The sequence below is a fragment of the Phalacrocorax carbo genome, chromosome 1 (assembly GCF_963921805.1).
Source record: "Phalacrocorax carbo chromosome 1, bPhaCar2.1, whole genome shotgun sequence".
NCBI classification, from domain to species: Eukaryota; Metazoa; Chordata; class Aves; order Suliformes; family Phalacrocoracidae; genus Phalacrocorax; species Phalacrocorax carbo.
This window is the reverse complement of record NC_087513.1, coordinates 57,314,345-57,328,828: the sequence shown is the minus strand read 5'-3', so window position 1 is coordinate 57,328,828 and position 14,484 is coordinate 57,314,345. Positions and strand designations below refer to the sequence as shown.

The 14,484-nt window shown below is 50.5% G+C and overlaps 2 protein-coding genes across 4 annotated transcripts; one reads left to right on the top strand and one right to left on the bottom strand.

Moving 5' to 3' along the window:
• Nucleotides 1-128: 128 nt before the first annotated feature.
• TOMM22 (translocase of outer mitochondrial membrane 22) lies at nucleotides 129-2,631 on the top strand. The gene is made up of 4 exons (XM_064454419.1): nucleotides 129-284; nucleotides 371-489; nucleotides 1,307-1,424; nucleotides 1,895-2,631. Exons 1-4 carry the CDS (start codon nucleotides 174-176, stop codon nucleotides 1,967-1,969), a joined length of 423 nt encoding a protein of 140 aa, XP_064310489.1. The 5' UTR covers nucleotides 129-173; the 3' UTR covers nucleotides 1,970-2,631.
• Nucleotides 2,632-2,939: 308 nt separating this feature from the next.
• Nucleotides 2,940-14,189, bottom strand: JOSD1 (Josephin domain containing 1). Of its 3 annotated transcripts, none has more exons than XM_064454396.1 (5): nucleotides 14,155-14,189; nucleotides 12,224-13,039; nucleotides 7,051-7,179; nucleotides 6,743-6,937; nucleotides 2,940-5,311 (listed from the first exon to the last, which is right to left on the bottom strand). In XM_064454396.1, exons 2-5 carry the CDS (start codon nucleotides 12,406-12,408, stop codon nucleotides 5,212-5,214), a joined length of 609 nt encoding a protein of 202 aa, XP_064310466.1. In that variant the 5' UTR covers nucleotides 12,409-13,039; nucleotides 14,155-14,189; the 3' UTR covers nucleotides 2,940-5,211. The 3 variants fall into 3 exon arrangements, with proteins under 3 accessions (XP_064310466.1, XP_064310475.1, XP_064310457.1); XM_064454405.1 differs by lacking the exon at nucleotides 14,155-14,189 and adding an exon at nucleotides 13,465-13,562 and having other exon boundaries at nucleotides 2,940-4,314; XM_064454387.1 differs by lacking the exon at nucleotides 14,155-14,189 and adding an exon at nucleotides 13,465-13,561.
• Between the last annotated feature and the right edge of the window lie 295 nt (nucleotides 14,190-14,484).

Genomic DNA, 14,484 nt, shown 5'->3' with positions numbered 1-14,484 from the left:
TGTTACGTACAGCGTCGGGCTAGGGAGGGGGCTAGCGGGGGGACGGGTTGAGCTCCTCCTGGCCGCCAGGGGGCGCTGGCCCCTGCCCCCCACCAAGGCCGGGCGGCGGAAGCAGGGCCCCGCTTCCGGCGGCCTTCCACCCCCCTCCGCCCCTCTGTCCCTGGCTGACGGCAATGGCGGCCGCTGCGTCCCTGTCCCCGGAGGAGCTGCTGCCCAAGGGCGGTCCGGGCAAGGCCGAGGAGCTGGAGGACGAACTGGAGGAGGAGGAGGATGACGAGGAGGAGGTAGCGGGGCGGGGCGGGCGGGGGCGCGCGGGGCCCGTGCCGGGGCGCGGGGCCTGACGCCGTGCCTGACGCCGTGCCGCCCGCAGCTGGAGGAGACGCTGGCGGAGCGGCTGTGGGGGCTGACGGAGATGTTCCCCGAGAGCCTCCGCTCGGCGGCCGGAGCCACCTTCGACCTGTCGCTGACGGTAGCGCAGAAGATGTACCGGTGAGGGGGCGGCGGGGAACCGGCCTTTGCTCCGGGGCGGCGGGGCAGGGCCGGGCGGGGGGCGGTGCGGCGGGCGGTGTCCCGAGGGAAATGGAGTTTTTCTGCTAAGTAATAAGAATGCACCGCGTGAGCCTGGTGAAAGAGAACGTGGCGGCCAGAGAAGGGAGCCGGGAGGTAGGGAAGCGTTTGTTTTACGGCTATATCCTTGAGAGCTGAGAGACTGATAGCAGGGAACATCCCGCCTCAGAAGACGCCGAGAGCTGGGTGATAAGTGTATAGTCCAGGAGAACAACTAATCGGGATGTTGGTAAGAGCTAAAACTAAGCGTCCTTTAGGTGGACCATCCTCATTGTAATACTAAAAATCACGCCTACAGGCTGGAAAACCCCCTACTTCAATAAGCCACTCACTTTCTGCGCATGCGTGGTAAATTTAAAGGGAGCTGTGCCTTTAAGGTGAAACGAGAGAGAAACGACCCAATGATCAGCTGCGGGGGGCGGGAATATTGGCTGTGACTGACACATTTAACTGTGAATACGTTGTGTGCCTCGGTGCGGCATGCTGGCGTTGTGGGGTTACCGCCTAGCACCCGCCTCTGCACAAAAGTTATTTGAATGAAATACCTCTGCTTTGTGCGTAATTCGGTGTTTTGCACGCTGGGCGAATGGACACGCTTTTCGGGAAAATGGGCTCGAGGGTGGAGCTGGGGGAAGGCTGTTGTCTAAGGCACAGAAAGGGAAACGTGGGAGAAGCCTAGTGTCCCTGAGAAGCAGCTAAGGAACCGTTTCTGATTCCTAATATGCTTTCTCCTCCCTAGGTTCTCCAGGGCAGCTCTGTGGATTGGGACCACCTCCTTCATGATTCTGGTTCTTCCTGTCGTTTTTGAAACTGAAAAACTGCAGATGGAGCAACAGCAACAGCTGCAGCAGCGACAGGTGAGGCGGGGGTGCCCTGGAGTGCTCTGCCAGCCCCTCGGAGCTGGCTCAGGGTGCCTGTACCCACTGCCGGCTACCAGCTGTCAAAGGAGCTGAGGGAACAAAGTGCAGGTTGTTACACGTTCTGGCCTCGTTCATCCCACCAGATGCTCTGGTCGGGTGTTCCAATGGGGCGGCCTCGCTGATTCCTGCTAACAGGCTGGCAGCAAACTCCAGCAAACGCAGCCCAGCTTTTGCTGGGCTGAAATAAGCGGTGAGGACCGCACACAGGCCTGAGGCAGCAACCGCCAAACCCCCTCCGGTGGTGTTTGCTGAGGTCGAGCATTAAACTTGGTTGTCATAGCGGGGCAGGGAGCCAATGCTGCTTAAAGCTGGTGGAAACATCAGTGTCCCACCATGCAACTGGGGGGAGGAGGGAGGGCAGGCGCCCTGTGTCCTTGCGGCCCCTCAACTGACCGTTTTCCTTCCAGATCCTCCTCGGACCCAACACAGGGCTCTCGGGGGGAATGCCAGGGGCCCTGCCTCCACTGTCCGGAAAAATCTAATTTTGCAGGAGTTGCGTTGGATTCGTATCATGTGGGAAGACCTTGAGATTATGATATATTGAACTGTTGATTTGTTGGGTCAGGGCATTTTTTTGTTTGTTTGTTTTTATTTTTGGTTCTCCTTTGGGACATTGACCTGTTCATAATGAGGTGGGGGAAGTCCCCTCTCCAGACCCGATGAAAGGTCCTGTCTGCACCCTCTCCCTGTAGAAGTCGCGAGTCTTTCCTTTCATTCAGTGTGCCACCACCAGTTACGAGGACTTGAACTGGGGGAAGCTCCTTGCCCCCCGCACGCCCACCCTGGGGCACAAGTCAGGCTTTGGAAGGCACTGGCCAAACTAAACAAATCCCTTCCCACCCGACTTGGAGCCGAAGGATACCAGTAATGGGAAGAGGAGCAACTTTCCCAGCAGGCAAAGCAAAGGAAGGAGGGGTGCAGGTAGCTGTACCCTGCAGAACGTGCTCTTTGGGAAGACATGTGCAAAAACACGGTCCCTGCAACTTCACATTTGGGAGTAGAGAGGGAGCAGCAGGCCAGGTTCAAGACGATCACCTCCACACAGAACCTCTGCCTCATAAAGTAGAACTCAGATATATCAGCTGCGTATTTTTTTGTATTGAATATTAAATAAATCCAACCTGAGCAGTGTGGTTTTAATAGACATCCTTTAGAAGTGAGCCTGCCTTTTAGAGCTGTTGGGGGCTTTGCAGGGAGAGCCCCTGCATGGCTGCAGGGGAAGGGATGGACAGGTTTTGGCACCTGCAGGTGGCTGACAAAGCACAGCTGGCTTACGGCAGCTCTGGGAGAGGTGATTCTACCTCAGCACCAGCAACTAACTTCCAAAGTTCTTAGCTCTGAGAAAGGTTGCAATTTTATAACCAAAGAAAAAAAAATTTTATTTTTCCTTTACATACTTTGTTACAGAACAATTCAGCTGAACATAGAGAAGTAAGAGGACATTTATATGGAAATTTTTTTCTTCCATTTTTAATATTTGGTTAAACAAAATACATCTCTGTAAACAAACCCAAGACAAGTCTCTAACAAAAACCAACCAGGCAAGAAAACAAACGCAGGCTTCCCCACTCCCAAGCGGTGGGACTGGACCAGCTCACCCACCCTCTCGGGCACGGCAGCCTCGCCTCCCATGGGGGCACGATAGTGCGCTTTCCTGTTACCTGAGCAGCCGGATCACGCTGTTTCCCCCTGGCCTTCCCGCCATGGGAAAGCTGCTGACATACAAGGAGAATAAAGTAGCCCCAAAAATGTTTTAAAACATCTTTGCATATTGTGCACTGAGCTGTTGGCTTGCAGTTTCCATGCAAATAGGGTTTCTCCAAAGTGCGACTTCAATCAGCACAGAAAACATTGCTGTTGAGATTTGTTCCCACCCTCCCACCCACCCCACCTTGAAGAAATGGCTTCAAGTCACAAGCAGAGCGCCTGCAGGCTGCGCCTCCTGCCCGTAAAGTGTTTAAAAACTCTGCCAGCTGGTATCAGTCAGTGGAATGTGTTATGAAATAGGACTTTATAGAAATGTTGGGTCTTTAAAACCTAAGAGCCATTTGCCCTTGGCTGGGGGAGGCTGTGCTCAAAAGACTCTGAAATGCTGCTGGCCAGGTGTCCGGGGGCAGTGAACATCATAGTCATCCTGTCGCCACATGGCCTGTGTTTGCTGTTGGGAAGGTGCAAGTGTGGTGGTCTCTCGACTTCAAACACCCGCTTGCGCTCCGTGGAGCTCTCAAGAGAAAAATAACTGAGAAAAGGTAGTTACAAGGCCCCTCCTTTCACAAGCTCAAATGCCAGTAATGAGACTTCCCAGCATGATGGAGCAGGATCCTTCAAGCTCCATCATGTCCCAGAGATGGCTGTTTTACTGAGACATCCCATGCGTAACAGAGAAGCAAATGGCAGCTCAGCCAGGAAGAGCCAAATGCAAGAGTCTCTTCCAAATTCAGCATTTCTTCCTCCTGCTGTGGAAGGCATGACTGAGCTATGGCTCGCCCAGGTGACCAGGAAACAGCCAGTACAGGTTCCTCGTAGCGCCTCTGTGCCTAGTCACTCTTTTCCCCATGGAAGGGAAGGGAGGACAAAGTGATTTGTCCATAACGGAATGTTTGTTGGCCAACACTAAGAGACATTGGTTCAACTTCCAGGCCAGGGTCTCCCTAGCGCCTGAAGGCTCTGGTAGACCCTCTGCATCTCCCACCCTATCACCTAGTAACTATGAAAAGGGGCAAAACCTGACTACTACAAAGACTTCCTCCTCAGCCAATTCCTGCTTTGTAACTTTACCTCTTTTCTGGAACATTTTGCATGACGTTCGTTACTGTGGGCTAGGCTTCTGGAAAAAGGAAAATAAAAGGGAATGAATTCATTTCAAAACCCCTTCAATTTTCTTCTTCTCTCTGAGCAGCCCCTGAACTACTGGGTGACCATGCAGAAAACCAACACAGATATTAAGAAAAAAAACCCAACCCCAACACAGCACAAAGAAACAAAAGCAGATTATGGCCCCTCTCCAGTCAAGAAACTCCTCAATTAGCCTGTGCTTGCTGTTTCCACATCACCCTAGCCAGCCACATGCTGCCAAAGAACTGCTTGCCTCGTGCATAAATCCCTGGAGACACTGGGGAAGAATCCTCTAGCTACCCAAAGGATTTATTGAAAAATGACACTGTTATAATTTTTCATTCCTGGCACAAACCATCCCTAGGAAGCAGAGGGTCATGCTGAGCACCGTACCATTCCTAGTGTTTGAGTGTCCTGAGAGACCCTTAGGAACTGCAAATGTCTTCAGGACGACTTGTTTTGGAGGGAAACACTCCCAAAGAAGCAGCAGCATGCTCGGCCCCTGCTCCTCCCTGGAGGGAGCAGCATCCCAACACATGCAGCCCTGACCAGTGTGGGGAAAGGGAGGCCAGAGGCTTCCTGACACCCTAGTCCCAAAGCCCAGTTTTGAAGAGCACAACGCCTTCTAGCTGGCCGAAGGGCACATGGCTCACCCACCTCTGCAGTTAAAGTGATTGGCTTCCAGTTTCCTCCACTCTGCCCTCAATTCTTCCCCCCCTGCCCTGCAGTGTCCTACACTGTTGCCCTATTGCACCAAGGAAGGAAGAGAAGAGCCTAACAAAGGAAGTTTCCGGACAAGAAGAGTCGGGGCACCCGTTATCCAGGTTTCAGGACATCGGGAGTTCAGTAAAGGGGAAGAGCTGTAGTGGGAGGACAGAGACTGTGCGGGTCACACGTCAGCTCTCCAGCTCTGATGTGCTTCCACCTCCTCTGGCACCACCAGCAGGAGTTCACAGTTCTTTCCTCTCAGCTGGTGTTTCAAAAATTTCCTATCATACAAAAGAAACAGAAATAAGCACTACTGAAGATAGGACTTTGTCATCTTCTGCAACAACTAAACACAACTAAATCTGCAAACACAAGGAATGGCTGGGAAACCCAGGCACACCATCTTCAGTTATTTTCTGACTTAAAAAAACAACACAAAAGGCCCAAATATTAAACTTCCCCCATGAGATTTATCACACTTCTAACAGAGCAAGTTATTGCAGAATGGGATAAGAGTGATCTTAACCTCAGCAGAGATGTCTATGTAGGTAACACTTTCCAAGGTGGCAAAAATAGAATTAAGACCAAGTTCAGTTTCTTCAGATCTCAGAGATCAAGAATCCCACTGTGTTTTAAAATAATTCCAACAAATCTGGAATACTTGTAAAAAAAAACCAGAAAACAACCACAAAACTAACATGGTTTCAACATCCTTATCACAGGTTGTAGGAGCAGTGTACCACCTGGTCATTCGACATGGTTCTGCAGCCCCTTTCTGCCCATAAGCTTTTTCTAGTATCAAACTTGCATTGTCTCTAGTAACTATGAAAGTCAAATCAATGTCTTCTGATATCTTTCGGCCCAGACTTCCAAAATTCCCTATATAGGAAGCCCTTATTTATTGCTGAAGAACAGCACACCTAGGATAAAATCCACCAGAAGCTCTGCACAGCAGTTCCAGAACTGTGTTACTTCATCCCAGAAGTTCACAAAAGGCTGACATTCACTTTATCAAGGCTTTAACAGCACGGTAGGCTCTCCAAATATCCTTCATGTGCAATCTCTACCTCAGAACAAGCCTAGCTGAGACAGCAAAACTGCTAGTATGCTTTAGAACAGGATGGAATGGAAGCCGAACGGCAACTAAGAGCATGTGAGACTTTACAGTCAAAGTAATTACACCAACTACTTCACATTAAGATTGAAGAGGGGAGTCGAGCCAGAAGCACAGCGTACGCTTATCCAGGCAGGTGATTCCCTGACAGCAGTGAAAGCTGCTTGCTGGAAAAAGGCTGCACTTCTAATCTGGAAAGCCTTTTGTTGGGAACGTGCACATAGATCACTACTACAGAGGCAAAGGAATACTGATACTCTCTCATTTGAGGAGAAGGCGAGGCACAGCACCTCTCATTGCAGGTGTCACCCACTAATACCACATTTGGCCCCTACCTTCATCACTATTGACAGAGCCAGCCACATAAGAGACAGAGTCGGGCTTTCCTGAGCTCGCAGATATCACCTCTGGCAAAAGCATTTTCCTAGCTTTGCACAAACGGGGTATAAATCTAAGCGAAGGCACAAGAACCTCACTACTCTCAAATCTTTGCTATTGAAGGTCAACCATGAATGTTTTAACCATGAGCTGTTTAAGGACAGATTCCTCATGTCCAAGAGGGAAGGATTTGAGGAGGACCACAATAAAAAAATCCTACCTGAGCTCACTTTCACCTCCAATCCACTCGGGCACCTTGAGTTTGGAGTCAAGGTTGTAGTAGGTGCCTCCCACCTCCCGGACGCAGATCCAGTGCTGTCGCTTGAGGGGGAGCTTCAAGGGGCCCCAGCAAAGGCTGGAGGGCAGATTCATGATGAAGCCCATCACGTTAGATAGGGCAATGACATTAACATCCCTGAAAGAGTGCAGAAAAGACAGCAGTAAGATGATATTCTGATACTTTAACTTCATCTCTTTCTCATTTTTACAAAGAGCAGCCATCTCCAGGATTACCCGACTTCTCAGTACCTGCGCTTGTCCCACCAAACCGCCTCATAGCCTTTGGTCTGAAGCGCTGCCATGATCACGTTCACATCATAGTTTCCGTTCCCCAGCATGCTCTTCTTGTGGGGTGTCACCATGGTGTTGGGAGACAGCCTGCCAATAGAAAAGGACACTGCTCTAGCAGGCATTTGCAGAACCTATATTCCGCAGCTGGAAAGGGCTACGTGCCGTATAACTTGAAGCCTGCTTTCAGGGGTTTTGTGTTTAAACACAAAAGGTCCCAACCCAAACTATTCTCTGATTCTATTCTGTTCCCCCTTATCACTCAGAGGGGCTGAGAAGGCTAAATAGTGCATTAAGAATAACTTTGATGTACAAAGCCTCCAAAGATCCTAGCTTTGACATGAAAGAGACCTCAAAGCAGGAAGCTCTTCTTCCCCCCCCCTCCCCCCCCCCCTTGAACCAGTACTCCTGAAGAAATGCTTCAATTACTTTTTCCTCAATTCATGGTCGGAGTAGATGCTGGTTTGCCATTTAGAACAACAGCTATCACAATTTCAAGAGCTCAACAGCCAACACGAGTCTCGAAGACTGGATGAGATAACAGGAGGCAGGGTGGGTTGGCTGCAGAAACAGTTGTTCTTCCTCACCCCCCAGTGGTAGATGAGAGAAATATTCAGACACAAAGCTGTGAAGATACTTGGGTTTGGGAGCTTTCTAAAGCATTGCCGTTGCTATAGGATAAAAAACAAAAATCTGTTGCTGTAGGTAACAGCTAACCTTGTTGCAAACAAATCTCCTCAGCTTTAATCCATAAGCTTGCCTAAGCATCACTTGCATTTCTATAGCATCTAAAAATCCAGAATCACAGTCCCCATCATATTACACGCAAAAATATAAGACAGCCTCTCCACAAATGCAGGTAACAGATGCAAGGCATAAAACATGGAGACAAGTAGAAAAAACCCAAAACAGTTAGACACGTATTGTTTTATGTTTCCCCCCCCCAAGCAATTTTGTAAGGAGGGGAAATCACAAGGGAGTGAATTATTATGAAGGTGACAGATGGGCTTCAACAGCTGAAAGAGCAACCACAGGGGGAAACTGGGAGCAGGTAACAGCAAGGCTCTCATGCCAAACGAAAGAAAGTCAAGTCTGAGACCAATTCTGTTGTGATGGGTTGCTCTTTTGATTGGTAGGGACCCCATTAGCTCTGCTGGCACAAGATTCAGATGCTTCATATCATCTAAACACCCATGTTTCAACAAAAGCAAGTGTACGGTCCTGTTCCTGGGAAGGAACAACCCCATGCACCAGTACAGGCTGGGGGTTGGTGTGCTGGGAAGTGGCTCCGCTAAGGACCTGGGAGTGCTGGTGGACAGCAGGCTGACTCTGAGCCAGCACTGTGCTGTCGTGGCCAATGGTATCCTGGGATGCATAAAAAGGAGCATGGCCAGCAGGTCGAGGAGAGGTTATCATCCCCCTCTAGTCAGGCCACATCTGGAGTACTGTGTTCGGTTCTGGGCTCCCCAGTTCAGGAAAGACAGGGAACTATTGGGGAGAGTCCAGCAGAGAGCTACAAAGGTGATCTGGGGACTGGAGCATCTCCCTTATGAGGAAAGTCTGAGACACCTGGGTTTGTTTAGCCTGGGGAAGAGAAGAGTGAGGGGGGATCTCATCAATACTTACAAATATCTAAAGGGTGGGTGTCAAGAGGATGGGACTGGACTCTTCAGTGGTGCCCAACAACAGGACAAGGGGCAATGAGCACAAGTTGGAACACAGGAAGTTCCACCTCAATATGAGGAAAAACTACTTTACTGTGAGGGTGATGGAGCACTGGAACAGGCTGCTCAGGGAGGTTGTGGAGTCTCCTTCCCTGGAGACATTCAAAACCCACCTGGATGCGTTCCTGTGCCCCCTGCTCTAGGTGTCCCTGCTCAAGCAGGGGGGTTGGATGAGATGATCTCCAGAGGTCCCTTCAAACCCCGACAGTTCTGTGATTCTGTTTCACCCACCCCTCCCTCACATCAACTCCATTCCCCAAAGCTCCTGATACTCCTGCATGTTATTCACTCAGCCTTTAGCACAGCATGAGTTGTGCAGGCATATTTCATCCAGTGAAAATCCCTCAGCCCTTCTACCTTCCTCCCCGTACAACACAAGCCATTTGACAAGAAAGCAGTGGATTGAGCTGGGAGTTTCACATCAACCAAAGCTAGAGAGGCTACAGACAGGTAGCCTTTTGCATCAGCTGTGATTTTTCTTGCAGTGGAGCAGACTGCAGCAGAACAGCCTGGGAAGTGACTTAACTACAGAAGGGAAAAGAGTCCGAAACAGCGTAGTAATAGCAAAAGCTATTAATACCCACCACCAGGCACTTCCAAGCAAGGCAGTGACATTTTCAGAGAACCATGGCTTCCAGTCCCCAAAGCTCTGCTTTATTTTACTAATCACAGAGAGGCTACTGTGACTTGCCACATCTTTTCCAGCATCTCCATAAAGCAAGATCACTTGGCTACAACTAATTCCTCAAGATCATTGCTTCAACCTATTAGCTCTCACGAGTGCCAGCAGAGCTTGGAAAGCCTTCCAATTAACAGAGCCCTTTGGGTTGCACAAGCACCCTCTGGTGGCACCGTTTTCTAGAGACAAGCTTATTTAAGAGGTGAAAGAACACATCTTTGTTCCTTCCCGTAACTTCCAGAGCCCCAGAAATGAGATGGAGAGACCAAAAGAGGCAACACACTCCAAGAACTGGTACCCATGGGCAAACTTTCACTGAGAATCTCCTCAACATCTCTACTCAGACACACCTAAACAGGGTCCACAAACATCAGCTGAAGGATTCTGATTAGACAAGGAATTAATTTGCCTCCCCAAAGTTAATTTTTTTTTTTCTTTATCTAGACACTAAGCTGAGGAATACTGGCAAAGCTGGACAGAAATCCAGGTAATAATTCTCCTGAGCTTTCTATCAACATGTTGCCTTAACTCAGCAGGCTCCAAGATTCCTGTACACAGTTGTTTTTCCTGATCAGGTCTCGATACTCAGACTCCAGTGAAGTGAAGAGATTTTGTTTGTATCTCCATGGAACATTTGGAACATGCAATCTTACTTCCTGCAACAAAAGCCAGAGGAACATCAGAAAGCTATTTCTTGTGCTAGAGGAAAGAAGAGAGGAATGCCTACAGAATCAGAGGGGAGCTTGGAGCAAGTTTTGGCACACATTTGAGACTACAATCATCAGACCACGCTGGCCTTATGCAATGGGATGCAGCAAAAGGGAAACTAATAACGAAGCAATGTGGTTCAATCATTCTGCAAGGGATGTGGTAAAAGCTACAGAAAGCTTAAGCTTATTTGTGATTTCGTTACCTTGTCAACACCGGGTTTAAAAATCACGTCTTGCAAAATTTTTGTAGCTTATTGAAAATATTCCTCAGTCCTTTCTCAGAGCCGCCAACACATAGAATATGTCTAGACACAGGAAAGGCACACGGAAAAGCAATGTATAAAGGGCAACTATATTCATACTTCTTAAAGGCAAGTCAAAGAGTTAGACATGAGTCGCAACCTAACAGAGGCAAAGGTAGCAGCAGTTCTTATGCATGGCTTATAGCTCATCCTTTTCTGAGAGGATTTTTCACACACATTTCCATACTTAAATGGGGCTGAATCAATCTGTGTATCTTGATCCAAATATTAGGATGGAACAATACCAGGCTGGAGTCAGAGACCTTCTAGGGCAAGCGGTCAGACAAGATTAACATCCCAGCTCTTTCTGGGAGGTTTCATGCCGCACACTACTTCTCTCTCACCAGACCCAATGAAAGCCAACTAATTAGATCATCACACTCCTACCACATGAAATGCCTTTGTTTGCTTCAGGCCAATAGCAATCCATCTGTGATTAAGATTCTGACAATCGCTGCTCTGGGACAAAACCACAGCGTCTTTACACTGGACAAAGAGTGCCTTGAGCCTGCCACGGACCAGTTCCACTTCACCAATAGGAGTTCTGTTTACAAGGCTATTGTAAATAGCATTTCAATCCAGTATTTGCTGTTGTCCATCACCACATTTCTTTTGCCAAAGACAGGCACATGTTTGATGAGTCAAGCACCAGTTCCATAAATCTGATTTTCAGGACAGCAGCAACAGGTGTGTGCTCCCCTAGCGCAGGGCACCACGACCACCTTGTCCAACCATACCTGCATAACCGCTGCCACGAGGCATTATTTCCTACCTGTCATAAACACAAGATGCTGTCCACCACTGGTAACACGTATTCAAGTGTAACTTACATGACGTTTACAACATCTGCAGATTATCACAGGAAACACCTTTTCTGAATTGATTACTTAGCTTCATCAATAAAAGGTCACCAGAATTTTCAAAAGCACACAGAGGAGAATTTCCACAGAGCATCAAAACAGCTTAAAATAAACACTGAGCAAAATATGAACTATTGTACAGGCCACACCAATAACTTACTTTTATCCCAGTAATACTCAAAAACAGTTTTATTATCTGAAGCCGCTGGGAAACATTTAGCAATGCCAAAGAAAATGGGGATCTAGCTACTGAAATTAAATCCAGTTTGACAGAGTACACAGGGTCTGGCTGCATGGAAAAAAACCCATAATATTTAAAGAACTTCACTTAACTGCTTGAATAAGGAGTCACTCATTTGGCAAAGCTCCCAATTAAAAAAAAACCAACAAACTTAGAAGTGTTACAGTACTAAATCAAGAAGTTTTTACAATGACCCATTTGGCATTCCTGCTGCCTTCACTCTCCCAAGGCAATCCCAAAATCCATTATTAACATCAAGATAACATATCTACACATGGCAGGGGCAGAAATATATGACAGGTAGAAGATGCATTAAGGTGGGTGGGGGAGAAGACAGCAGCCCAACCACATGACAGCATCTGCAATAAAGCCCTTGGGCTCAAAACTGCAGACCAGAATAGTTTAAGAAACAAGTGAAGAGACAGAGGATTTCTGCATGGAGAGAGAAATAAAAAAAGGAGAGGGACGGAATATAAAGAAGCTACATTCAGTTCAAAGCAGTGGCATACCCTGAATCCCCTCCTTTGCTCTCTTTTTTTCCCACCAAACAAGATCTGAGAACTCCTCTGAGCAACAGAGGACATGGGGAAGCTAAGATCAGTGCAGAGAGTATCCTACCTCTGAAAAATCTCCTGCAGGGTTTCCCTAGTGAAGGCATTGCTGTCCTGGAAGACATTGTTGAGGGCATGGAGGGCACACAGCTCCCTACGCTGCTTCTCATGGTAGATATGCAGTGGTGGCAGCTGGGGTGGCTCCGGTGATTCTGATTTGGTCTTGTCACCTTTCCATGGCACACAACTCATTTTCACGTAGGGTGGATGGAGAGTAGGTGGCGAGAAACGAAGGAGGCTGAAGTTTCTTCCTCCACAGTCACAACAGCCGCCCACTGCCCCTTTCTTTTGCAGGGTAGCACTGCTTCCAGCTCACAAACCCTCCTGTTATGCTTCAGTTTATTCAGTAATTGCCTCTGATCGCTGGCTTTAAAAACCACATAAAGATCTGCAACACATTTTTCCTCCTTCCTCCCATACCCCATAAAATATAATACTTCCCTCCCCCCTTCCCCACCTAGGAAAAAAAGTCAAAAGATATGAATCCCCTTAGTCTCAAGGTACCAGCTGGAATTTATCACATCGCTCCTTTTCTTCCATCTCCTTTGGTCTGTAGCACCACTGAAAAGGTACCCAGAACAGGTAACAATGAGAGGCCCACCCCTGAAGGGCCAAAATGGAAAAGATGAAGCCAGCTTCTGGTGCTGCCTATGGGAGCACAGGGTAGTTAAGGACTCATCAGCTGCATTCCTCCATTCCTCTGGGAACGACTGAATCCAAGCAAGACGATGCCAACAGCTCGGGAAAAGAAACCACTTCTTGCTAGGCCACAAACAACCCCCCAGGTTCAGGCTCCAGGGAAAGCAACTCCTCACAAGTCACCCTGCACTCCGACAAAGAGAAGCCACCATTAGCAACGGGGAGAGGCAGCACAAAGCCCGCGGGAGCCCGGGGCGGGCAGGCAGCAGGCGGCACCAGCCCCAGGGCCTACCTCGCACCTTTCCGACCCCAGGCCTCCCCACCCCGCGCTCGCATAACGACCACCACCACCAGGAAACCCGGGGGACTCCTCCCGCCCCCACCCCGTGCGGCAGCCCCTTCCCACAGGCAAGGCCCGGCCCGGCAGCACCCCCACAGGTCCCCCCCCGCGCTGGAGAGCGGCCCCCGCCTGGCAGCCTCCCTGCCCCTCGGCGCTCACTGCCGGGCCGAGGCGCCCGGCCCTTCCCCTCAGGAGGGAGACGAGGGGAACGGCCGGGCCGGGCCGGGCCGGGCCGGGCGCCGCCGCCGCCGCCGCCGCCGCCGCCTCACCCGCTCCTCGGCCCCGGCCGCCCTGCACCGACGGCCACCCGCGCATGCGCGACAGGGCCCGCTCACTGCGCTCTTAAGCGACGCGCGCGCGCGCGCCCCTCGCGCCCCGTGACCCGCTCCCCCCTCCCCGCCCGCGCGCGTGCCCCGCGGCCCGCCCCGCACGCGCCGGCGCCGCGCACCCCCGCCCCCTAACGTCAGCGGCCGTGAGGGGGGCGGTGGCGGCGGGATGGGGCTCCCTCGGGGTTTTTTTCTCTCGGAAATTAACTCCCGCGAGTTAATTTTTCCTGAGCTTCAATTTCCCCTTTCTCGCCCGCTTAATTAATAAAAGCATCGAGTCTCGCGCCGCCATAAATAAGCCGGGACAACTGAAGTGGTTTTTACCGCCCGGTTAATAAACATAAACCCTCCCGGCCTCGGCGCCGTGCCAAGCTGGGGCTTGTGGCGGTTGAGGAGCGAGTGCGTGACCCGGCAGGGGAAGGGCGACGGGCGGCTTCGGCCCTCGCCCGCTTCGGGGCCGCCCGCCAGCCCGCAAAGCCCCTCAGCGGGGCGGGATATTTTATTTCCTCGGCGTCCCACGGCCTGAGGGGGCGGCGGGCACCTTTGCCGGTCCCAAACCGACCCCGGGAACCGGTGGTTTCATCAAAGAGGCCTGACAGCTGCCGGGGCCCCGGGGCCTCACCTCACCCTCACCTCAGCGGAGCGCCCGGCCGGAGCAACCGCGCCTGCTGCTCCGAGGGACACCCGGCACCCTCCCCCCCTTTCCATTGGCTTACGCTACTATCCGTAAAAACATCCCCTCTTTCTCATTAGCTAGCCCGAGAGAGTACCCACCCACCGGGGCGGGCCCTGCTCATCTTGTGGCAGCGGCTTAGTCCCACCTAATCCCTGGGCTCTTCTTATTCGATTGGTCCTTAGGGTTGTTTGTCACGAGGACCGACTCTTCCATTGGGTAGAAAGCACCGGCCACGTCGAGCGGGCTCTGTTGTGTGTGTATATATGGAAAACGAGTCGAGCTGGCAG

What these genes read in the sequence shown, in the direction of transcription:
- JOSD1 (XM_064454396.1), bottom strand. Translation starts at nt 12,408, where the DNA reads ATGAGTTGTGTGCCATGGAAAGGTGACAAGACCAAATCAGAATCACCG. An exon ending in GTTTGGTGGGACAAGCGCAG is followed by an intron (nt 6,938 to 7,050) that starts GTACTGAGAAGT and finishes GCACTCTTTCAG; the next exon opens with GGATGTTAATGTCATTGCCC. An exon ending in GGAGGTGAAAGTGAGCTCAG is followed by an intron (nt 5,312 to 6,742) that starts GTAGGATTTTTT and finishes TTTGTATGATAG; the next exon opens with GAAATTTTTGAAACACCAGC.
- TOMM22 (XM_064454419.1), top strand. Translation starts at nt 174, where the DNA reads ATGGCGGCCGCTGCGTCCCTGTCCCCGGAGGAGCTGCTGCCCAAGGGC. An exon ending in AGGAGGATGACGAGGAGGAG is followed by an intron (nt 285 to 370) that starts GTAGCGGGGCGG and finishes TGCCGCCCGCAG; the next exon opens with CTGGAGGAGACGCTGGCGGA. An exon ending in AACAGCTGCAGCAGCGACAG is followed by an intron (nt 1,425 to 1,894) that starts GTGAGGCGGGGG and finishes TTTTCCTTCCAG; the next exon opens with ATCCTCCTCGGACCCAACAC.